Source organism: Hippoglossus stenolepis, chromosome 15, assembly GCF_022539355.2.
Source record: "Hippoglossus stenolepis isolate QCI-W04-F060 chromosome 15, HSTE1.2, whole genome shotgun sequence".
NCBI lineage: Eukaryota > Metazoa > Chordata > Actinopteri > Pleuronectiformes > Pleuronectidae > Hippoglossus > Hippoglossus stenolepis.
The window spans coordinates 24596824-24622057 of NC_061497.1; the positions used below are offsets into that span (position 1 = coordinate 24596824).

Below are 25234 nucleotides of genomic sequence, written 5' to 3' on the forward strand. Positions count from 1 at the left end.
CATGTAAACCAAACAAGCAGAACAAGTTTTTACACACAAACTTTATTGCAGATTATTTGACATGTCATTTTGACAAACAAATTTACGATCTACAGTTTTAACCTCTGGAGGAAACTTGCACTGAAACGCTGCTCTCTCACTTTGGATGTGGTGACTTCATCCGTGGATTTTATTTCTCGTGCACTTCCCTTCATCGTATTGATGGTTAACATGACGGGTTTGCACAAAAGAGAGCGATGGCGATTGTGTGCGAACCAAGTGTTGGACACGCCCACATCAAGCGTTAACAACGTGTGAGTCCAGCTGTTTGATCAGTTCACTTCAGACGAACCAGGAATTAAAGAAAACTGTAAACTGAACGTGTTGGACTCGTTCATCGATTACGTTTGGTCACTTTAAAGAATCTTTACAGGAATGATGACATCACAACAAACACACGGAAGCTTTTACTTTGAAAATAAATAACAGACTGACGCCATGGGGAGGTCAGGCTCGGCTCCTCGCTGCCGCTCTATGTGACCATGTACTCCTGGCGCTTGTTGAGTCGCACCTGGCAGAGCGAGACGGCGCCCACAGCCACGTAGATGGCGGCGGCAATGAAGCAGTTGATGCCGACCTGGTTATAGAGAGCGTAGACGTTCTGAGGAGGGTTTTTACTGCAGGAGAGAAAAAAACGTTCACGTTAGATAATCCACTGTTTGTGGGGTTTTAATAATCTGATCATTATTTCTCATTACAAATGTCGGACTCACTCGTTACGAATGTCGTCTTCAGTAAACGGGACGTCCTCGATCAACACTGCCGACTTCGCAGAGAAGAAGATTCCCAGCATCGCCTGAAACACACAGAGCAGAGAGGGTCAACGCGAGGCCCCGGGGTCACAGAGGGGCAACGCGAGGCCCCGGGGGCACAGAGAGGGTCAACGCGAGGCCCCGGGGGCACAGAGGGGGTCAGCGCGAGGCCCCGGGGTACAGAGGGGGTCACGCGAGGCCCGGGGGCACAGAGGGTCAACGCGAGGCCCGGGGCACAGGGGTCAGCGCGAGGCCCCGGGGGCACAGAGAGGGTCAACGCGAGGCCCCGGGGTCACAGAGGGTCAACGCGAGGCCCGGGGCACAGGGGGGTCAACGCGAGCCCGGGGCACAGAGGGGTCAGCGCGGAGGCCCCGGGGCACAGAGAGGGTCAGAGGCCCCGGGGCTGAAGGCCGCGAGGCCCGGGGTCACAGAGAGGGTCAACGCGAGGCCCCGGGGTCACAGAGAGGGTCAACGCGAGGCCCCGGGGTCACAGAGAGGGTCAAAGCGAGGCCCTGATACTTGGATCTGATTATGTTCTGGTTCAGTTACTTAGTTACGAGTTAGATAGTTTTATAGAGAAGGTGGAGCTCGGCCAATGAGAAGTGAGACGCTCACAAGGTCAGTGAGGTCACAGTTGTTCCTTTTTTCTGACTCTGTGGAAAAAGCCACTTCCTGTTCTTAGCAGTCACATGACAACGACGATAATGAGTCACGTGATTCATGTGAAACAGAATCAAAATGTCTCCATCTGTGTCCCCAGCGGATGATCCCGGTCTGATCAATAATCAATCAGCAGAGAAACATATATAATATTATATATTCATCAGGCTGCTTTGACTTTCTGATTATTGCGCATCGGTTGTAACATGTAACTGAAACGATTAATCGAGTATCAGTCACGAATAGATTTTCTGATGATCGACAGAAAACAAACAGCAGCTGATGTTGATCACGAGCCGTAGAGCCGGGCCTGCGTGGGCTCCGTCTACCACCCGGACACGGACGTGTTTTCAGGGCCGGGTGTTTCGCTCCGGTAATTAGACGGAGTCACGAGCTTTGATAAAAAACAGACAAACACGTTTCGTTTTTCTAAATTAAATAAATCGTCTCGACATCCTTCCCTCTGAACGTCGGACTCCAGGAATTAGTCGGTTCCTGCTCCGCGGTTCTTACCAGCATGATGACCCCCCAGATGCTGATCACGATCCCGCAGGCGGCCACCTTCGGCCCGCAGAACAGAAGCGACGGCATGTCGGTGTCCGGTGATCGAGCGATCGATCAGAAACTGGTTTGATTCCGATTCATTCAAACCGAGAACCGTTGTGATCGAAGCAGCCTCGCGATCAGCTGATCTGCGTCACTCGGTTCCGCTCGGAGGAGCTCGGCCACTGTCGTGACTCGCAGACAGGCGACCAATCAAATGTCTCAGACCACAGGCCCCGCCTCTTCCGCTGAGACGGACCAATGGTAGCTGTCGCTGCTTCCTGTTCTTCTTCTTTGTTTTTCGTATTTTCGACATTTTCTCCGAACGTGAGATATATTCACGATTTAAAACAACTTTAACGTTGAATCTGCGTTTTTCTGCCGAAGCTTCGTTTTAAAATCTCGTTCATTTCTCGATGGAAGCGCGCTACTGAGCTAGCTAACGTTACAGAAGCTAACTGTGGCTAGCAGCTAGCTGAGCTCGTTATTTAGATTCAAGAATAAATTAAAGAAGTTTTATCCTCGTCACTTAAATATGACGTCAGCGTCAGCAAAGGTGAGTGTAGGCTGAAGTTCGGACTCTGAACCAGACTCGTCATGACGTGTTTCTTTCTGCTTCAGCAGGTGCTAGTGGAGCATCCGGCACCAGACAGGGGATTCTTACGATTATTAAATGTTCTGTTCTTATTACATTAGTAGATATGCTCTGGGGAAGTGAGAGGTAATAATGTCTGATGTCCTGAGATCCACCTGCAGCAGCAGCAGCAGAAGAAGAAGACCTTTAACCTTGTTCTATATTCTAAAGAACCATGAAACAGACAGGAACCAAACATTGGTGCTGATGTTTCCAGGGGAACCGAGTGAGTGAACTCTTTGTGTCCAACAGGTCGGAGAGATTTTCTCTGCAGCTGGAGCCGCTTTCAGCAAACTGGGAGAACTGACGATGCAGCTCCACCCGGTGTCTGACTCCAGTCCTGCAGGGTCAGAGCCACGCTTCTCTTCTTCAGGACATCTGGTGTTTGTCCTTCTCTGACCTTCACTCCCTCTCTTCTGCTCCTCAGAGCCAAGTGGACGGAGACGGAGATCGAGATGCTTCGTTTGGCTGTTCGTCGCTTCGGAGACGATCTGAACAACATCAGCTCCGTGATCAAAGAGCGAACTGTGTGAGTGTGATGAAGATCAGACACTTTGTTCTTCATCCTCCATCAGAGGAAGCCCTCAGGACACAGCTGATCATCATACAGCTTAGCATAAAGACTGCAAACAGATGGAAGTGTTAGCAACATGCTCCAACTACCAGCTCTCCTGAAGCTCATGATCACATTTTATCTTCTTCTTGTCCTCCTCTCTTCGCCTCCTCCCTTCACCTCCTCCCTTCACCTCCTCTCTTCACCTCCTCTCACCTCCTCCCTTCGCCTCCTCTCTTCACCTCCTCTCTTCACCTCCTCCCTTCACCTCCTCCTTCACCTCCTCCCTTCCTCCTCTCTTGCCTCCTCTCTTCGCCTCCTCCTTGCCTCCTCTCTTCGCCTCCTCCTTCGCCTCCTCCTTCGCCTCCTCTCTTCGCCTCCTCCTCGCCTCCTCCTTCGCCTCTCCCTTCCTCCTCCTTCGCCTCCTCCTTCGCCTCCTCTCTTCGCCTCCTCCCTTCGCCTCCTCCCTTCGCCTCCTCTCTTCACCTCCTCCCTTCGCCTCCTCCTTCGCCTCCTCTCTTCGCCTCCTCCCTTCGCCTCCTCCTTCGCCTCCTCTCTTCCTCCCTTCGCCTCCTCCTTCTCCTCCTCGCCTCCTCCCTTCGCCTCCTCCCTTCGCCTCCTCCCTTCGCCTCCTCCTTGCCTCCTCTCTTCGCCTCCTCCTTCACCTCCTCCCTTCGCCTCCTCCCTTCGCCTCCTCTCTTCACCTCCTCCCTTCGCCTCCTCTCTTCGCCTCCTCTCTTCACCTCCTCTCTTCACCTCCTCCCTTCGCCTCCTCTCTTCACCTCCTCCTCCTCCTCTCTTCCTCCTCCTTCACCTCCTCTCTTCACCTCCTCCCTTCACCTCCTCTCTTCACCTCCTCCTCCTCCTTCGCCTCCTCCCTTCACCTCCTCCTCCTCCTCCTCACCTCTCTCTTCACCCCCTCCTCGTCCTGCTCCTCCTCTGCAGTGCTCAGATAAAGAGCACAGTGAAGAGGAAGTTGTATGAAGACAGCCGAGTCCCCATTTCCTCTGAATCCCCGAAGAAGAACATGAAGAAATCCACAGTTGCCATGGCGCCGGCCCCCGCCCCCTCAGCACCCGCCATGATTGCCGTGCCGACCCAGCAAGTTGTCGTGGCGACAGGGATGCAGAACAGCCCCTCCCTGGCCCCGCCCCTCAAGAAGCAGAAGACGGCAGGTGAGAAATAACAGGAAGTGACTCCTGTCCAATCAGATTTAGACATGATGATGACACATGGCTCCGCCTACAGATGTGACCCTCAGCGCTCTGAACGACTCGGACGTGAACAGTGACCTCGTCGACATCGAAGGACTCGGAGACGGATCGTCCAACAAGAAACTCAACTTCGACCAAGGTCAGTTTCACACACGTTAAACATCTCGTTAACATACGAGAACTCGTTGAAACATTTGCTAATGTGCAACAACTCGTTAGCCTGCGACAACTTGTTCACACCCAACAGCTCATTAACACACAACTTTTAACATACACGACGCTTACCGCAGTACATCACTACCGTTAACGACACCTTTTTCTCGTCTGATAAGTGAAACGTGAAAATGTCTTTGCTCGTGTTTCAGAGAGTCTGAACCTGGACTCCAGCCTCATCATGAACTCCAGTGACCTCCCGCTTCTCTCCCGCTGACCTTTGACCTCCAGTCATTCTCTCAAACACACGATTCTCTTCATTAGCGTTCATTTTAAAATTCAAAAGTTTTTGTTCAAATTTTTATTCGGGATCCAAAAGAAGGTTTTTTTTTAAGTTTCTTCTTTTTGAAAATATTACCTGAGTTTGTTTTTCTCTTTGAAGCAGAATTATATTTCACTTAGGGTTAGGGTCCTGTTGTTAAATCGAGAAGAAACACGTTGAACATCACATCGAGACTCGACCGTTTGAAGAGACGCAGAAATTAGACGATAAATCTTTGACTCAAGTGAGTAACTCTCTCGATTCATGTTTCACTTTAATTTAATCTGAAATAAGCATCGATCTGAAACCTCGTGTGTTACAGCGTCCGTCTTTAAAACAAGATTCAACAAACCTCGGATCAGAAGATTTTATTCTTATTAACAAACCAACATGTCGCTTTGTTACTGAAGATGAAAATCTTTAAAAACATCTGACGTGGTTTCATCCTTTAAGAAGCTCGGAGTCATAATAATACAAATGTCTGTTTTGAGAAGAAAACTGAACAAAGACAGAAAATGTGATGTTTGAACTGTTTGTTATTCACTGATGTAAAAACATTGTTTTTAGTATGTTAATAAAAAATGAGAACAATTTCCTTCTTTTCTAGTAAAAATTCATCTTTTAAATCGTAAAGACTTTCGTAACTTTTTCCTTCACCGTAGTGACGTTCCGACAAATGACACAGTTCCTGGTTTGTTTCAGATTTTCTTTTATTGATAGTTTTCATATACATTATATTTATTTATAATGTGAACATGTTTCCATTAAAACTAAGTCATCCTGCATCATGTTTACAGCTGAGAGGATGAACACATGAATATAGACTTGAATTATTCTGTTGCATAAAAATACATCTCCTCCATCTTACGTAGAGAATTTGTCCAAAAGAAAGAAAAACTATTTACACTTTAAAAATACTTTGTGTTTTCATGCTTCTAGTTCCCTTATTCACGTTGAATAAAACGTTGCAGCCCTTTTTTAAAGTCGGATCTCACTCTGGATGATTTTCAGCACTTAACGAATGATTTGAACTCAAAGATGAAGCTGTCGCTGTAATTCTTCGGTTACACGTCGCGGTTCAAATCATAAACGACAACGCAGCTCAGTTAAATCGAGAAAAAAATCATCAGCTGGTGAAGATGAAGTAAAGAAAAACCTCAAGACACAAGAACTTTGTACGTTTTCACTTAAAATCAAAGTTTCTCTTTTGACTTAAAAGTGATAAATAGTTTCAGAGGTTGAGTTTCTTCAGGTGAGTTAAATTAATGAGTTCGATAAAACTCATCTGTTAAATACCAGGTTAGCTAGTTAGCTTAGCACAAAACGTAATGATCTTAGTTCTGCCAGAGTGAAACTTAAATACTGAAGAACCATTGACTGTCTGCATGACAGCAAACAGACACAACAGCGCCCCCACACTCACTTCCTGATCAGCACATGGACGAACAAAACCTGTCGCCGGTTTCATCTTAAATCCACAAGTTTGTGTTCGTGCAGAACAAGAAAATAAAACCTGTGGCAACAACATCCATCTCGTGTTCAGACAAGAACCTTAAAGTTCTAGAAAGAACATTCTTTACGTACTAACAAGATCCTTTTCATGTCATTCGAAATGTTTGAAATCAAATTATTAGAAATATATTTTCATAAGAAACATTTTGGAAACTTTCTAAATGAAACAAAGAAAAACTGAAGTGGATTTAAAACGAGACTTCCTGAAGATTTGAATCAGTTACGAACAGAAAATTGACAACGAGATAAAAACACACAAACTTATTTTACGATTGTTTTTATAAAACTTATATTTTGGTGTGAAAACTTTACTTAAAGCAGAAATTTGTACGGGCTCCCGCAGAGTGAAAACTTTTTCTCTTCAAACAGTTTGAATGTTGAAAGTGCAAAATTCCAAAGGTGTTAAAGCTTTAGTCGTTCGGCAGCGCGGCGTTAGCGCGGCGTTAGCGCGGCGTTACGTCCATCCTGCGACAAAAACCTAAATATTTAAGGTCATTTTTCCTCCTGTAAGAAAAACCTTCTTATAAACAGATTGTTGAAAAGTCACGTAGGTTGATGTTAAATTACAAGATCTAGGCACAGACTGTCATGAGATATGCAGCCTATAGGGGGCGATATTAACAAATAATGAATTGCTTTTACACCGTACAAAATAATCCAGATATTTGCTATCGTAACGAGCATCACATTTTAAAGCCTTAATTTGATAAAGATCTGAGTCCGACGTCTGAACGACGACTGACTCCAAGCTAACGAGGAATATTTTGTGTTTTTAGAAGCAGGATAAACTCACTGAGACAGTCACGAGAAATAAAGCAGCATGTCAGATGAATCTAAAAATCTCATGAAAATAAAGTCTCAGATCTGACGTTGAAGATGGCGACATGTTGAGGCACAACGATGAGCGACAGCGAAGACACTGAAGCAGGAAGCTGCTGCAGCTCGTCTCCGAAACTTTGAATTAAACTTTACGATCTATTCTGAGGACAAAAAAACATCGGCCGCTAATGTCAAAAATCCACATCAGTGAATTTTCTTTTAAAAATCCAACATGTGAATCACAGACCATAAATAAAGATGGATATATTACGTTGGGTTTGAATTAGTTGATTGATGATTTTCAACACATAATAAACCAAACGAAGAAGAAGCAGATCATTTTGTTGAGGGATTGTTTTTTGGTCACAAACGTGATCGTGTCTGTAGATGTTGGAATGAAACCCCAGAACGACACAGAGCTGCTGATATGTTTGACATCTTTATATCAATATGGAGATTTCCTGACTATATAACAGTGCAGGAGATATGTGCAAAATTAAAGTTCACAACTGTTTCACTTAATTAGAATTATCGTCCGTTCTGAATCATTTGTGGCCAACATGAGTTTATATCATCACGATATAATTAAAGCATCTATGCATAAACTTTTCTACCTGAAGCAGCAGCTGGATGAAAGTGAGTCTGATGTGTGAGTGTGAACATGAGAAAGTTTCCTCCTTCTCTCCCTGAACGTCTGTTCTCTGTGACTCTGCTGAGTGGGTTCCATCTCCTGTGAGAAGAACTGACTGAGAGTCAGCTTCAACTGTCACAACCAGCTGCAGCTGAAGAGTGAAGCTGAACTGAGATCAGTTAGAAACACTCAGAAGTTATTAAAAACCAGAGTTTATCTCCAATATTCAGCAGGAAACTTAGAAACATGAAGAATTCTGAACAGAGTTTGGTGGATTTGTTACAGCTGCAGCTCTTCAGGGTCAGGAAGCAGAGGATCATGGGTAATAACCACGACACAGTCAACACTTTGATTCACTTTGTTTGTAACAGTGACATAAAACACGACAACCAAGTCGGCTTCTGATCTGAAAGTATGGTCGTTTCTGCAGATTCAATATTTACAATCAAACTGCAGCTGAAGTGAGAACGAATCAGCTGCTCTCGGTCAATATTCACATATAGATACACTATAAACAAACCAACCGGCTTCTACTGAGCAGGAGCCAGTTCGTCAAACGTCCTGCAACAAACAAGACGACTTCAAGTCCGTCAACTTTCTTCTCGAAAAAGGAGGAAGCTTCAGTCGAGGTCAGACACTGAAACATTTCGTTAAAACACGAAAAAAGTTTCGTCAGTGAACAAAAACTTTGTAGTTTCTTTGTTTCATTGGATTTTTTATATAATAATTTGTGTCGTGATCTTCAGAGATAAACATGTAAAGAACGTGAAATTTAACGACACAAATAATGACGATGATGATGAAGTGTGTAACCCTGGTTCTCTGAGTTGACGAAGTGCTGGTGTATAAACATCTCTGCTGATCAGTCGATAATAAAGATGGACGACATTTAGGCTCGCAAAAGTGAAGCCAAATCACTTGGATCGCCCCCTGGTGGCTGGCTGCAGTACAGGTCAAAAATGTTTGTAAAGATGTTTCTGTCATTCCAGGTCGTTGATGTTTGTTCAAGTTTCTGATCAGTTTGGTTTGAATCAGTTATTTGATGATATAAAAACAGGCTGAGACGTGATGATTGACAGCTGAGACTGACTCAGGATTGGTTGAGTGTGTGGGCGGGACCCTGATACCACGGCTCCACCCCTCGATCACTGCTGCACAGACTCTGACTGTAATGACGTCATCACCACAAGATGGCAGCGTTCATATCTGAGATATTAAGCTTCATTTCAGGAGGAAGTGGAGACGTGTCCTCGTCTTTATTTTCTGTCTTTCTTGCTACAGATGAATCACGAACCCTCATGATGCCGGATTCAGGACCTTTTCTGAATTAATCTTGATAAAAGTTTTAATACGTAAAGCTTCTGTTCCGTTTGTTTCCTGCAGGAGTCGACTGGACTGATTTCTGTGGAACCTGAAGTGCTTCAACTCCTTTAGGGACGATTCAGATCAACTTCTTTCAGTCTTGATAAGAACTCAAGACTTTTTTGTAGCTTCTTCAGAAACGTCCAATAATCGATCAGAGACGATCTGTGCCTTCATAAAACTATAGAGCGACGAGTCAGATCAGTCTCGGGCTCTTTCAATGTTGGACATGATTGTCCCGTTGTCAGAGAAAGCGCCAGGACGTCTTCGCTGAGCTGAACATCAGGTCGTGTGCTTCTCAACGTGTGAAACTCACTTCCTCTTCGTATCTGAATCAAACACGTTGATTCTCGGGTTCAACACCTCGTCTCTGTGACAACAAACCAACTGTGAATGCGTCTTCACAGAAACAGACTTCCGGCCTGTGTCCCGACTTTCTCCAAACTGTCTTCATGTTGTTGTCATGACGCCGATGAACGTCGGTCGACTGATTTCAGGGCCGGGCTCCTGTCAGGACCTGCTCTGGAAGGAAAAGTCGTTCTGTTCGACAAATGTTTGTCCAACATGAGATTAACTGAAGAGTGAAACTGGGATTATATTTTCAAACAGATGATTCAGTCTCAGAGTTTCCATGACAACGAGCTGAACTGAAAGTGAAGAAATGTCTCTGTCACTTCTGAACTTCCTGTGGTTCTTCTGTCCATCAAATGTGGTGACAGGAAGAGGCGGAACTTACAGTAACACTGGATAAGGTGCGATGAGGGCGGGTGTTGGGGGGCGGGGTTTAATGTCCAGGTTGCTGGTGGGAGCTGAAGTGGGTGAAGGAGGGGGGAGGGGAGAGGGACAGAGGGCTGGACTGAGGACTGACGCCCCCTGCTGGTGGAGGCTCTGCCGTCGACTGAGAGACACTGAGGAGGAGGAGGAGGAGATTTATTAATTTATTTTATTCATCATTTGACACGTTTGTGTGTGTGTGTGTGTGTGTCCTGGAACAGATATCTTTGTGAGGACATTTTGAGGGTAAGAATCAGGTTCAAGAGGAGCACAGGCAACAAGGTAACTTTATATCTATGTCACTTATATATAGATTATATATATTAAGGCGTCTTAAACGGGTTCCGAACCCTGAGCTAAGGAGGCTCAACAGAAAGACCCCCCCGCTCACGATGCACTAGTGGTAGGATCTACATGTCCCAAAAATAATAAGTTAGGGTTAGGTATGGTTAATGTTAGGTATGGTTAAGGTTAGGTATAGTTAAGGTTAGGTGTGGTTAAGGTTAGGTGTGGTTAAGGTTAGGTATGGTTAAGGTTAGGTATGGTTAAGGTTAGGTATGGTTAAGGTTAGGTATAGTTAAGGTTAGGTATGGTTAATGTTAGGTATAGTTAAGGTTAGGTATGGTTAAGGTTAGGTATGGTTAATGTTAGGTATAGTTAAGGTTAGGTATAGTTAAGGTTAGGTATGGTTAAGGTTAGGTATAGTTAAGGTTAGGTATGGTTAAGGTTAGGTATAGTTAAGGTTAGGTATAGTTAATGTTAGGTGTGGTTAAGGTTAGGTATGGTTAAGGTTAGGTATAGTTAAGGTTAGGTATGGTTAAGGTTAGGTGTGGTTAAGGTTAGGTATAGTTAAGGTTAGGTATGGTTAAGGTTAGGTATGGTTAAGGTTAGGTATAGTTAAGGTTAGGTATAGTTAAGGTTAGGTATAGTTAAGGTTAGGTATGGTTAAGGTTAGGTATAGTTAAGGTTAGGTATGGTTAAGGTTAGGTATAGTTAAGGTTAGGTATAGTTAAGGTTAGGTATGGTTAATGTTAGGTGTGGTTAAGGTTAGGTATAGTTAAGGTTAGGTGTGGTTAAGGTTAGGTATAGTTAAGGTTAGGTATGGTTAAGGTTAGGTATAGTTAAGGTTAGGTATGGTTAAGGTTAGGTATAGTTAAGGTTAGGTGTGGTTAAGGTTAGGTATAGTTAAGGTTAGGTATGGTTAAGGTTAGGTGTGGTTAAGGTTAGGTATAGTTAAGGTTAGGTGTGGTTAAGGTTATGTATAGTTAAGGTTAGGTATGGTTAAGGTTAGGTATAGTTAAGGTTAGGTATGGTTGGGGGGGCTCTTAGGTATGTAGAGCATTCCTGTCCACCAGGTACTCAGTGATGTCTTAGCTGAGATTTGAGCCGTGGAGTCTGTTGCTGTATGAACTGAGCTCCAGACTGAGGACGGGTGGTAAAGGATGAAGAAGAAGCAGGTTGAGGCAGGAACCAAACTAAACAGGCTTCCTGTATAAAAAGTGAGAAAAATGAAGTGGTGGCGAAAGACGTCCCCACTCCATCTTCTGTCCACTTTGACCCATTTGAAACTTTCATAGCAGCACAAATGTTACTAATGAAATGTTCCAGTCACGTGATTGGTTCGGCGCAGCGCTACTATCATTATCAACCCTCAAAACCATGAGCCCTTTAGTTTCTGTCCACAGCAAAACTCAATATTACTCCTACCGTAACTGTGGATACATTCTTTGCACAGATCATATTCATATTTATTTATTTTAGACATGTTCAAACGACTACTGCAATTTTGCACGCTTGTCTCTTTTCTTGTCTTTTGTATTTAGCCTTTTGTTCTTTGCTCTATGTGCAATGACCGGCCGATGGGACACAATCATTTCCCAAACTGGGATCAATGACGTACATCTATCTACTGGCTGTTCGTGTTGTCTGTCAAAACATGGATGGGATGAGTTCTATCCACGTTATGTCGACATGTCTTCGATTTCTATCGAGGAAAAGGTATATCGCAATAATTATCTTTATCGTTTTATGGCCCAGCCCGAGGTAAGGGCTTAGGGAATGTGTTATGTCAGTGTGTGTGTGTTTCAGGTGATATCCTCACCTGACCGTGTAGCTGCTGCGGTGGGCGGGGTCTGTTATCCCTGCAACAAAAAGCTTCTTTGGTGGTCCGTCGGACTCGACTCCACCTGATCAACCAAAGCTCACAGATTAAAAAAACAACAATGTGTTTTTACATGTCTGAAACATGTAACGTCACCCGTTGGTCTGTGAGTTTCTGTTCTGAAGCCTCAGTTTGTTCTGCGCCATCTTGGTTTTTTGAAACCAGAAGTAACCATATTTGGAGGAGCGGGGGGGGTGGAGCCTGACTGAGCGTTTGAGGACAAGCCCACATGCACCCATTGGACGGTACTAGCTGTCAATCACACTGTGGTATCCCCCCCCCCCCAACACATCCGGTGCTTTATGGTCTGTTTGACTCTAAATGATCATAATTCACTAAATGAACATCAGCTGTTTGAAGAAGACTTGAAACTAGAGACTGAGACAGAAACTCCTGAATGTTTCCTGACGTTATAAAGTGAGAAGTCACTTTCTATAGACGTCTATAGAAACTACCAGTGGAGTCGCCCCCTGCTGGTCACTACACAGAAGACACCACAACATGGCAGGGTTCATATTCTGTTATTTTAGCTTCACCTTTGTACAGTGGCAGGAAGTGGCTGCTGATGGTCTTTATATACACTCATTAATTGTGTTAATATATAAAGAGATTTGTTACCTTTCCTCTTCAGTGGAGTCAGTACAGGAACCCTGACTGTGGTGTTGACTGTGGGTCTGTAGAACAGTGAAAACACGATTCATCATGAAACAGAATAAAGATAACTTCATGTGTTTTAACGTGTTTATCTGTGACGCACCTGAACCGCCGGGTGGGACTAGGGGAGGAGTTTGGTGTGACGCCGCTGTCCTGCGACTGAAACCACTGAAGAAAATAAAGAAACATCTGGATTCAGTCTGAAACCTCTGACCTGGATTTACACTGAAAGCTCGAAACTGGATCAATCTGAACAGTCTGATCTGGATTCACTCTGTTTCTAATGTGGATTCAGTTTAAATGGTCTGACCTGGAACAGGAAATGAAGTGAATCAAACGTCCTAACAGGAACCAGAACTAAACACTGCCACAATAAGAGTATGAAGAGATACTCACAGTTGAAGTGTGTTCATGCCACTGACTGACGGGAGGAACCGGAATCAGACTGGAAGCACTGTGGGAGGAGGGGGAGGTGGCTAGTTACAGCTGGTTAATGGTTACCTACAGCTGGTTTATGGTTAGTTAGTTGGTTTATGGTTAGTTACAGCTGGTTTTGTTTAGTTACAGCTGGTTAATTGTTAGCTACAGCTGGTTACGGGTTAGTTACAGGCGGTTTATGATTAGTAACAGCTGGTTTTGGTTAGTAACAGCTGGTTTTGGTTAGTTACAGCTGGTTAATGATTAGTAACAGCTGGTTTTGGTTAGTTACAGCTGGTTAATGATTAGTAACAGCTGGTTTTGTTTATTTACAGCTGGTTAATGGTTAGTCAGTTGGTTACAGTCATTAACCAGGTGAACAGTGATGATGTCAGTGTCAAACCTGAGCCTGTGCAGACTTCCTCTAAGCGTTGTCTCCATGTTCTCCTCCTGTGACCAACACAATCAGCTGTTATTAACATGGTGACGTCAGGTATGATGAAGGTTTGTATCAGTGTCTCCGTCCTCACCTGTCTCTTCTGGTCGAGTCTGTCTCCGCTTAGAGAGAACGGAGAGAGAGGGATGAGCTGAAAGACGACAAGAAACAGAACGATGAGATGAACAAAAAAATGAAGGTTCATCCACACGAGTGACAACCTCTGTCCACACTAACACACCTGAATACACATGTAAGAGCTGCTCCTGTTCTTTCAGAATAAAAGTAGCTGAACTGTATGGGATCAGCTTCTTCTTTGTTTGGTTTATTGGCGGGTGGCAACCAACATCAAGGTGCATCACTGCCATATACTGTGTTGGTGCACCGTTCCTGGAGGTACTGCTATACCAGGTCGATTACCCACCATGCTCTTTCAAAATAAAAGCAGCTGCACTGACTGTTACCAACTCTTTCTTTCAAAATAAAAGCAGCAGGTTGATCTCTTTCAGTGTTTCTACATTAAAACATGACCTGAGATATTTATCACAGTTTCTGAATTTTGTACAAGTGGATTTAATTTAATATTTGTCTTTGATAGACCTTTGTTCAGTTCAGACAAGACACCGACATGTTAAAGTGCAGATTAACGTGAAGAGGTGATGGGGGTTGTTCTCCGACACCGACCTGTGACGGACAGCTGGGGTTGATGGAAACGCTGCTGCGTCGGTATCGAGCAGAGGATACGGGACTAAAGACGGTCATCCCATCACTGAGAGAGACATTGATAAACAGAGAGAGTGAGAGACGGTAAAGACAAACACAACAGGGGAATACATCTATCAACAAAATTCTGTTTGATTTGAAGTAACTTTTGTCACGACACAAACATTTCAAATGACCAGTTGATCTTCTGATTATTTACTCACTTGAAATCAATTGTTAAGATAAATTCCCACAAAAAAGACTTTAGATTTTTGAGATGAAATGTAAATGAAACCACAGCAGCTCACACATAATAAAATAAGCCTTTTCTTCAGATGTGAATCCAGTTACTTTTTCGAAAGATACGATTCCTTGATCGACATTACAACCAAATTAGGAGCAATTCACACATAACAAACAATAGTTAGAGAACAAACTGTTCTAATTTACATGTAATTACATAATTAAGATTATGATTCCAATGACTAATGAAAAAGGGGGAAATACTAGTTACTAAATGTTTTATTAATCTTTGTCACTGCAGACATCAATAAAAAGTAATTTGTACAAACAGTGAACAGCTGTAGAATGAATATGGTAAAGAAGCAACAACAAAAACAGGCCATGTTTGTCTTACGTTGATATATATTTTGTATTTTTATTGTATTTTAAAACTCTTAAAGCACGGTACGTGTAGCAGAAGGCAAAGTAAGAATTTCATGCACAGGGCTGTATATGACAAAACACTTTGAACTATGAAAACAAGTTTAGATTTTAGTGGATTAAGATGCAGCTGGTTGAATTACGAACCAGCCGAATGAAAGACTGTTGTGTGGGAATGAGACCGTGTTTTTAAAGAGATGTTTGTGGCGTCATGGGAACAAGCCAAACAAGAATTCATCGGTTTTTAAAAGAGCTTCGGAGCTGCACGTTTAGGTGTAATACCACTGACCTGACACTGGTGATCATGGGGGCGCTGTTGGATCTGCGGAGCGCCCCGCCCCCTGCGCCTGCGCACTGATCCACCTCCATCCGCTCCATGACCTGGTGCGCGGGCCCGGCAGCGGCAGCGCCCCCAGCCGGCCTGCGACCCTCTGAAGGCGGCGTCGGGCTCTACTCGAGCCCGGTAGAAGCCTGACCCGCAGGCCTCAGAGCAGCGGACCCGGAGTGTCAGAGTCAGCGGGCAGAGGAGCGGCGCCTCCCGCCCTCTACCGCATCTCCCCCCGCTAACAGCACCTGAACCGAGCGTCCCCGCGGCTCAGGGACATTAAAGACCCGCAGCTGAGCGTCAGTCGCTGGCTTCTCTAACGCAAATTTAACGGCTGCGTAAAAGCGACTAAAATCCGAAGCCAAGGTGAAGAATTCCGCACGAAGTTTCACTCCAGCTCCGAGTGGAACGTCCCGCGGTGCTTCACCGTCTCCGGGGAAACTTTTCATTCGGGTCCGCACAGGTGACGCGACTTTTGGGATTAGCTGTTGAGCTAACTTGGTAAAAACCTCCAGTCAGAGCAGAAAACCTCGGAGCAGCTGCCCGGAACTGTCCCACCCGGGGCGGCCACAGTCCCCAGGAGCAGCCGGTGTCACGGGCCCGGGACACACCGAGCAGAGAACCGGGAGAAGAACCGAGTCACCGACAATAAACAGTTTGAAAGATTTTTACAACATAGTCCTTCACCTAATACACGGAGTTCAGCATCTGAGGAAACAGCGCCACCGCCCGGCCACACACAGCACTGACTGCTTATCAACATTAATACTTTAACATTATTATACATAATTATACTTTAAACATATGTTCGCTATAGATTCAGATGATCTATAGTGTTAACTGGAGGTTTGGGCTCATTTGGCTAAAAATAATATTCACGTGGATAAAGGAGAATTTAAATATACAGATGATCAATAAAAGTCCGACTCAGGAAGAGACAAAGATCAACGAAGGTGTGAAATAACTGTTCAACTGTTCACAGAGTTTATGTAGAAGTTAACCCTAACCCTAGTTACAACACGAACAACATAAAGTGAAGGATGTCATGAGTTTATGTTATAGAAATTCACATTAAATTAATATTTTGTTGGAGCTGGATTTGTGTCGCCTCATTTATTAAAAACTTTAACAAAACAAAACGATCCAGAGCTGAATTTGGTTTGAATGTTTCCTGTGATGAAGAGAATCTTCAGAAGCGGAGTTCAGACAATATTTAGTATTTTTTGCTTGAAAATACAATTTAAAACAACTTATTAGTTATTGCAGATAATATTAATAATACATTTTATTTAAAGGCACCATACAAGGCAGAGATAAAACAATGTGTCAAAAAGATCAATAAAATGAACAGTGAATCAAACAATATGTAGTTTGGACAAATGTAAAACAATCAGACTGAATCTGCCAGTTTCAATAGATTGATTGAAAAGGGAGAGAGTCAATGTTACAGATGCTGGTGGATGGTGGATCCTGATCCTGATGGTGGATCCTGATCCTGATGGTGGATCCTGATGGTGGATCCTGATGGTGGATCCTGATCCTGATGGTGGATCCTGATCCTGATGGTGGATCCTCCGTCGAGGTGATCCTGTCTGATGTGGATCCTGATGGTGGATCCTGATGGTGGATCCTGATCCTGATGGTGGATCCTGATGGTGGATCCTGATCCTGATGGTGGATCCTGATGGTGGATCCTGATCCTGATGGTGGATCCTGATCCTGATGGTGGATCCTGATGGTGGATCCTGATGGTGGATCCTGATCCTGATGGTGGATCCTGATGCTGATGGTGGATCCTGATGGTGGATCCTGATGGTGGATCTGATCCTGATGGTGGATCCTGATGGTGGATCCTGATCCTGATGGTGGATCCTGATGCTGATGGTGGATCCTGATGGTGGATCCTGATGGTGGATCCTGATCCTGATGGTGGATCCTGATCTGTTCCACGTGGCATCTATTGCACTTGTGTCCGTCCTGGGAGACGGATCCTCACATGTGTCTCTGAGGTTTCTACCTTCCTGTTAAAGGTTTTAGTAGTTTGACTCTTGTTGAGGGTTAAGAACAGAGGACGTCTCACCTTGTTAAAGACCATGAGACAAACTGGGATTTGTGAATATGGGTTATACAAATATAATTTGATTGATGATTCATTGATGTCGGGGGGGCGGGGTTCCAGAGGAGGGGAGCAGAGCGGCTCTAGATGTCATGGTGGTCAAGCGGGCAGGTGATACAGTGAGGTGAATGGAAGAAGAAGACCTGAGATGTGCAGGAGTTGTGAAAGGTAAAGAGGAGTGAGATTATGTACAGCCTTAAAAGTGAAGAGCAGAATCTTAAAAACAGTTTATTGTTTCAGGAATTATCAACGGTCAAGGTAAAGCTGTCTGATTTTGTTAAGGTGGATTTGGTGCCAACAAGGAGAACCTGGGTTTTATCACTGTTGAGTTTGAGGAAGTTCCAGGAGAACCAGGGTTTGATTTCCTGCTGCAATCAGAGAGGGAGGTAGGCGGGAGGATGGAGGTAGGTTTGGTGGACAGGTAGAGCTGGGTGTCATCCACATAGCAATGGAAATTAATGTTACATTTACAGAAGATGGGGCCCCAGGACAGAACCCTGGGGAACACCAGTAGTGACCGGGATTTGAAAGATTTGAGTTGGATGATCATTTAATCAATTTATATAAATATAAGCATATGAATAAATAAAATCCTGCACCTACAACCCCCCTAAAATGTCAAAGAAACTATTTCTCAAACTTTGGGTGGACAATATGAACTCACAATAAAGAACAACACAAACATGAATAATTCTGTGTATTTATTTAATAAATCTTTATTAATAAAATGTATTAATGTGATGTTAGAGTGTTAACGTGATGTTAGAATGTTGTACAAACGTTTGCTCTGTTGTTGTGAATCTCTCCATCTGCTTTGAGTCGTCATCTCTGAAAAATGGTGAAACCCGACACCAGGAGGCTTTAACTCGTTCACTGCCTCTACTCAGATTCACCAGACGGTCCAGGTCCAGGTCCAGGTCCAGACAGAAGACAAAGCTTAAAGGGACAGTTCACTGAAACGCCTGGTGTCATCCAAGTGTCCGTGAGGCCCGACATTCATATACGACTCCAAACGAGTTTTAGCCTAAATGTCTGATATCCTCCTCGGAGCCGTTTCACGTTCTCACGCACAAACCCTAAACAGCACACACAAAGGGGGAATCTGGTAGTGGACATTTAGGTTAAAAAACGACAATGAAGACTTTCAGGTTTATTTGAAAGTCCTGGGGAAAAAATCATGAGTTCGTTGACTGAGTAAAAGTTAAAACCTGTTGGGGGGGGGGGGCCTGGTCTCATTTTAGACTTGTTTACGTTCTTGGATTTCACATCTTTAATTCTGTGGCGGGAATCCAGCTCCTCTGACGTCGTGTCTACGTCACAGAAGTAACTACGTCTCCACTAACTAACTTTAACTCTAACTAGTCCCGGCGGCTCCTGGTGACCTGTCCCGGTGCCCGCCGCTCTCCGCCCGGAGCTCCGTGCTCCTCCGTGCTCCTCCAGGAGGGGGACAGGAAGGGCTGAGGGCCGGGGAGCAGAGGGCGGGGGACGGTTCATTTATTCTTCTTTAAACCGTCTAAACTCAGCGGTCGGTCCCGCTCTGTGGACCCGGAGGACGAGAGGGAGCCGCGGGGGGAAGGACAGCGACATGTCGGCGAGCTCCGGAGCCGCGAGGACGTGACTGGAAGGTGGGTGAAAACCTCCGAGTGTCCCGCTGCTGGTAAACAACTGCACCCGGAGGAGAGGCACTGAGGCCCGGACACTTCAGCTCCACACAGCCGGGGTCAATCCGGTTCAAAAAAGGGTTTGAATACTGCTTAAAAAACTGGATTAAAGAGATTTCATCCAACTTGAAACCGATTTAAACCCAAACTGGTTTATACTGAGAGAAGAGACAGATAGAAAGTGTACTGAAGTAAATGTTCTTACTTACATCTGTAAGAATCAATACAAAGGACAAATCACATACATCAGAACAAGGCCTAAAGATTAATATCACATATATTTTACTTGATGAGCGCTTGTATTTAATCATTGTTCATAAATCAAATATAGATAAATCACATAAAAGTAGTTTTGAAAACTTTAGCTTTTCTGTCTCTTGATTTTTTTCATTCTTTATTTTTGAATCTTGTTCTGTTGTTGTTTGCAGAGCTTTCGATGGAGGGAGAGAAAGAGACGGCTGAAGAGAAGGAGGAGGAGGAGGAGGAGGAGAAGCAGCTTCATCCTCACGTGGCAGTGGCGTCTCCTGTGGACTACCAGGACCTTCCCATCATCCACTGGGAGGACCTGAGCCAGCGGATCGCTGAGTTGGAGAAACAGGAGCAGGAGAGGAGGGAGAGGTCAAAGGTCAGCTGTGAACTAGAGTGGTGGAATTTACCAGATGATGTTTCTTCAGTGTTTGAGTCAGAGAGCAGTTATCTCACAGACTACATTTCCCATAAACCTCTGCGTTGTACCGCCTTCCTGGAGAGTGTAAACATGAAGCTTTGACAAGACAACGAACACAGAAGATGTTTTCTGATATGAACTTTCCTGTAGTTAGTGTTTGTGAAGCAGCAGCAGCAGGTTGTTGGGTCCCGACTCGTTCAAACAGGAACATGTGGGAACATCAGGCGAGGGGCGGAGCCTGTAGAGCAGCAGGGGCGGAGCCTGTAGAGCAGCAGGAGGCCGGACATGACGTATAAACTCTGCTGTGGAAAGATCAGTGTTGTTGTTTACAGCTCATCCACACCGGCGTCGGCCCTCATCACCAAAAGATCTGGAACCTCCTCGTGTTTCCAAGTGGACGTCTTCGTCTTCTACGTGTACGGCTCCTCTTCTTCATCCTGAGATGTTTGTGTTCTTCCAGCTTCACGTCCGTCACGTGTTAGAAACCTCATCAACACGTCCACTCGCTCTCTGGGAAGCTTCAGGACATTGTCCTGCTGTTTCCTCACATGGACTCACTCTGACATGTTACACACATTTTACTAGGAGGCTGCAGGAGAAGATCCAGAACATGTCCAGAGACACTGACTCAGACATTTGTTCTCACATCCAGAACCTCCAGAACATGCCAGGAACATGTGAGGAACATGTGAGGAACATGTGAGGAACATTTCAGGAACTTCAGTACAGGTCTGAAAAAAAAGAGTCAAAACGAACATAAAGAGCCGTGATGGACAGATGTCCATTTTCACTCTCAGTGATTTGAAACAAACGTCAGGCCTCAGATCAGATTTCTGCTCACACTCGGACCTGTTTCTTTCTGATTTGATCAGTTCTGCTGCTTTTACGCACAAATCCATGATTTATTCATCTGTCAGTGTTTTCCTGATGATGAAGATGTTCTGAATCTATTTAGAGTTTTATTCCATGTGTTGTCGGATGATGTGGCTGAGATTTCATCATAAAACCTGTGTTGTCCTGTGTTCCTGCAGAGGGGAACAGGGGTGAGGAAGGAGGAGAGTCAGGGGGGAGTGTGGAGAGACGTCTGGGAGGAAGAGGAGGGAGACTTGAGAAGGTGTAGAGTGGCTGTCGTCACGTCACGGTAACGCACAGCTGTGATGTTTGTTCTGTGGAGGCTGCGGGTCTCAGAACATCTCAGTTTATTAATTATTATATAATCTACCTAAAATAATGTTTATGACCTGTACTGCAGTCAGCCTCCAGGGGGCGTTGGATGTTTCCATCTTTGTCTATGTTCTGTACACGTGGACTCAGTTCTGCTCCTGTTCTGTCCTCAGGTTCCTCAACCACAGGAACCTGCAGCTTTGCTTCATCAACAGCAGCGACAGTGAAGACGAGGACGATGGAAGCAACCAAAAGGTGATGTCACTTCCTGTCGTCTCTTTAACAAGTCACTGCTCCCTTCTCTGCCGACCGAGGCTCCGGATCTTTATCACCAGGCAGATTCTCTGTCGGAGTCTCGTCACGTGTTGTTGATGCTCAGATGTAAAAAGAAGCTTTTGAGGCTGAAATGTGATTTGGTGAAAAACACATCTGTCCACATCTGTCCTCGTGAAAACAGCAGCTGAACCTTCACACAAATATATTGTTCATGACAGAGACAAACTTTAAACTGTGTCTGAATCCAAGTCGCTCCTCAGCTGTTAAAGGTCAGAGGGGTTTCTCCTGGTGCACCACCGCCTCCTGCTGGGCGGCAGGACAATCGACACTGAGCCACACAAACACAGACGAGTCTGAAACCTCATCCAGATGCTTTTTGATACCAGACACTGAAGAAAAGCTTAAATTTGTCAAATGTTAAATGTTATATTAAGTTTTTCAAAATAAAATACAGTATGAGTGAAATCAGAAAACACAGGGAACTGTTTAACAATCTGTCTTCATTTCATCATGATGTTAAACTTGTATTGAGTCAGAGAACAGGAAGTCGTAGAAAACTTGAACCTAACTTAATGTCACATTTATAAAAGCCAGGCTTGTTTTAGTTTTCTTCTTATTTCTAATCTGAGCTGTTGTTTCAGATGTGCTGACTTCGCCTTCATCTGACCTCTGACCTTATGTCTCCTTCAGGTTGCCATGGGAACAGAGCGCAATGGGCTGAAACAGGAAGTGGCCACCGCTCTGAGGACGCTGAGAGATGAACTGCTGGCGGAACAGAAGGAGAAGCAGGTGAAAGGAGAGAAAAGAGGAACGAGAACAAAACGAATAACAAAAAGTGATGTAGATGCAGGTCTGGAGAAAAAGGTCTGAGGAGGTTTTAAAAAGTCTTAAAGGTTCAGTGTGTAGAATGTAGTGACATCTAGTGGTGAAGTGTCATGTTGCAGCGGAACACCCTTCACACACTCTAGCATAAAGAAAACAACAACTTGTATAATTTAGATGAAACTAGTGAAAACATCACTAGGATTATTTTACATTCAGTTTCTAACAATATTTCAGATTTCACCTGAATCTTACAAACTGAACCTTTAAGTTAAATAAGTCAAACAATTAGACCCAGAATTATTTATTAAGTTCATGAAATTATTGTTATCCCCATTATATTATATATTTCTTTATATTATGTTTACTTCTCAGTTGTATTGATCAATAATTACCAATAATATAATGAATCACTACACATGTCCTGGACACATCTGGATTTATCAACGTGTGTGTGTGTGTGTGTGTGTGTGTGTGTGTGTGTGTGTGTGTGTGTGTGTGTGTGTGTGTGTGTGTGTGTGTGTGTGTGTGTTGCAGCATCTGGCCGGCAGCAGCACTGTTGCCAGGCGTAAACATCTGGAGCGTTGGGAGCTGGATGAGTGTTCAGTGCAGCAGCTCAGCAGCTCGAGAGCGTCACTTCAACAGGAAGTGCACGGTACGTGCACACACACACACACACACACACACACACACACGTTTGTACAGCTTCTTAGTGAGGACACCCATTGGCATAATGCATTCCCTAACCCTAACCATCCAAACTAAGAAAACCTAAACCTGATTCTAACCCTTAAACCAGGTCTTAACCCCCAAACAGTCCATTAAAGGGGGGGGGGGGTCACAAAGTGAGGACCGGCCAAAGGTCCTCTCTCCGTAGGTTGTAGACTCAAACTGGTCCTCACAAAGATAGCTGTACAAGAGCACACACACACACACACACACACACACACACACACACACACACACACACACACACACACACACACACACACAGTGAATCAGTTTCATGAACAGCTGTTGAATTCACTCTGATCAGCCCCAGTCCCTTCGGCTCGGTGGCGCCCCCTGTGGAGGCTCTTTGTCCTGCTGACCTTGGTTTGGATGTCGTTGGTTTTGTTGCAGCTCTGAGCTCGGAGCTGGTCGCTCACCTGCTGGTACGAGACCAGCTGAGGACGAAGCAGGACGCCATGCTGCTGGACGTCCAGGACCTGACCTAACACCACACATGTCCACACGTTTCCACCACATCTACATGTGACCACGCCGGGACGAGGTCGGCCGGCTCGTCCACGTTGGCACAGGAGTCGTTTACCTTTAACCAGCTAATTCAAACGGACAAATCACCAGCATCATGGAAGACAAGACGGAGACACGAGCGGACGGTCGAGTTGAAGAGAAGAACTCTTCGGAAAGCTCCGGCATGTCTACGAACTAACTCACTAACAGCGGTGGTGGTTTGACGGGATGAGTCGTACGAGGTCGGAGCTGAACGACGCCTGAACGACCACAAACACGTGTTTCTCCTGAACCTCGTGTAATTCACTTTGAATCGTTTATGATGGAGACAAAACTTCAAATGTTTCGGAATCAGCACATTTTCGAACATTTTCGAACACAACTTGGATTGTGCCTTACGACACCAGGACATGATTTGAAACCGACTCCGATTTAAAAAGAATCGAAATGAGACAAACAAGTGATTTCACTTCAATAAGAAATAGAACAATAAGAGATGAAGTGTTTCGTGTCGATTCCAGTTTAAACATCGGTTTTTGTCTTGAACTTAAATGTCATTTTTCTCAGGTAGTTAAAATCCGTCAGAACGTTCGTCATCAGTTTGATGAAAAACTTTAACATCCAGAGTATTTTTATATTTGAGGGAAAAAAACTCAATGAAAAGTCTTTGGGATCAAATTTTATTCAAAAATCCTCCAGATGTTTGTGTCACTTTTGACTTTGTCTAGAATCTTTTTGACAAACATGTGGTTTCTATTGAAGTTGTATTGTGTATTTGTCTTCTTTAGTCGAACCTGTGGATATAAAAAGGGAACAAACAGCTTCTGTAGCAAGAAAACAGAGAAAACTGATCCTCTATATTTTGGTTGTTTTCCTGAAATCAAAATCTGAATTTCAGCCAAATGTCGATATATGAAGCGTAGATGATGACAAATTTAAAATAGTTTGTATTTGATTTCAAGAACAAATGTAGTTCAAATTTATAACAGTAATTATTATATAACAGAACAAATCCTTTCTGTGTCATTTCTCTTGAAATGAAAACACTTCAGGTACAAGCAGCAGTGACTGTTTACTCCTAAAGGGAATAATCCACTTAAATAACAAGTTTTCTGTGTTTTCTTCTCTGAACCTTTTTGAAGTTATATTTTTATTGAACTGTATAAGAATATTTACATGGTTTAAACTGTGGCTTTTATAAAACACCACTGGTGACGTCCTCCTTAATCAGAAAGAAATGATTTATCCATACTGATCATTTTCTTTCATTGATCTGAATGTCGTAATATTGTGTCTGTCAACTTTTTTATTTCCATAAGTGTAAATATTTAAAGTCACTGAAACGTCATTATAATTCAATATGTCACCATGGTAACACAGTGAAGAATAAAGTGCAAAGTCAAAATATTAAATTATAAAGTAAACAGGTTGTTTTAAAATGTAAATGAATTAATTTCAATAGTATTTGTGAATGTAAACATTAATTCTGAAATATATTTTAAGGCAAAGACGAGTTGTGTTTTTGTGTCTTTTAATTGTTAGAAATAAACTATTTATATACTATATTTATCATTTTATTTTAACCACAATCTGTGTAAATGTTCAAAGAAACTCGGCGTCTCAGGTCATCGAGTCGTTATCCAACAACATCAGGAATCTGGGGACCTGAAATTATTAAATTATTATTTGAATGACAGAAAATAATTATAATTTTTTTAATTTTAAACCCAGAAAGTCCACAAATAATGGCAGAAATAACGGTTTTCTATTTGATGGAACAACACGAGATGTTTTCTGTCTTTGCTCAAATAGAAATAGAAATTGTTTCATAAAATACAACTTTGAAAAAATTCTATATACAACAATTTAGGTTTTAAGAACTCGTCACCACAACAGTAAAGATGGTGGCAATTAATGAAGTAGTATAGAAGCCTGGAGGTCTGTGGCCCCTGGAGGTCTGGGCCCC

The 25234-nt window shown here is 43.8% G+C and overlaps 4 protein-coding genes across 5 annotated transcripts; 2 read left to right on the top strand and 2 right to left on the bottom strand.

Annotated features, from left to right (window-relative positions):
- Positions 1-23: 23 nt before the first annotated feature.
- rnasekb (ribonuclease, RNase K b) lies at positions 24-2186 on the bottom strand. Its single transcript, XM_047343696.1, has 3 exons — positions 1965-2186; positions 753-835; positions 24-656 (listed from the first exon to the last, which is right to left on the bottom strand). The coding sequence occupies exons 1-3, from the start codon at positions 2040-2042 to the stop codon at positions 512-514; spliced, it is 306 nt and encodes a 101-aa protein (XP_047199652.1). The 5' UTR covers positions 2043-2186; the 3' UTR covers positions 24-511.
- Positions 2187-2227: 41 nt separating this feature from the next.
- On the top strand, positions 2228-5461 carry LOC124854925 (chromatin complexes subunit BAP18-like). 2 transcript variants are annotated; one of them, XM_047343694.1, is made up of 6 exons: positions 2228-2321; positions 2881-2975; positions 3056-3157; positions 4127-4356; positions 4430-4534; positions 4761-5461. In XM_047343694.1, exons 1-6 carry the CDS (start codon positions 2256-2258, stop codon positions 4823-4825), a joined length of 663 nt encoding a protein of 220 aa, XP_047199650.1. In that variant the 5' UTR covers positions 2228-2255; the 3' UTR covers positions 4826-5461. The 2 variants fall into 2 exon arrangements, with proteins under 2 accessions (XP_047199650.1, XP_047199651.1); XM_047343695.1 differs by having other exon boundaries at positions 2268-2550.
- A 3450-nt stretch (positions 5462-8911) lies between these two features.
- LOC124854913 (P2R1A-PPP2R2A-interacting phosphatase regulator 1) lies at positions 8912-16042 on the bottom strand. The gene is made up of 9 exons (XM_047343628.1): positions 15291-16042; positions 14321-14405; positions 13731-13787; positions 13604-13650; positions 13180-13237; positions 12887-12951; positions 12748-12803; positions 12070-12154; positions 8912-10102 (listed from the first exon to the last, which is right to left on the bottom strand). Exons 1-9 carry the CDS (start codon positions 15377-15379, stop codon positions 9979-9981), a joined length of 666 nt encoding a protein of 221 aa, XP_047199584.1. The 5' UTR covers positions 15380-16042; the 3' UTR covers positions 8912-9978.
- A 2635-nt stretch (positions 16043-18677) lies between these two features.
- im:7136398 (schwannomin-interacting protein 1) lies at positions 18678-24781 on the top strand. Its single transcript, XM_047343569.1, has 7 exons — positions 18678-19067; positions 19532-19728; positions 20802-20911; positions 21108-21189; positions 21901-21999; positions 22570-22687; positions 23155-24781. The coding sequence occupies exons 2-7, from the start codon at positions 19540-19542 to the stop codon at positions 23247-23249; spliced, it is 693 nt and encodes a 230-aa protein (XP_047199525.1). The 5' UTR covers positions 18678-19067; positions 19532-19539; the 3' UTR covers positions 23250-24781.
- Positions 24782-25234: the final 453 nt, after the last annotated feature.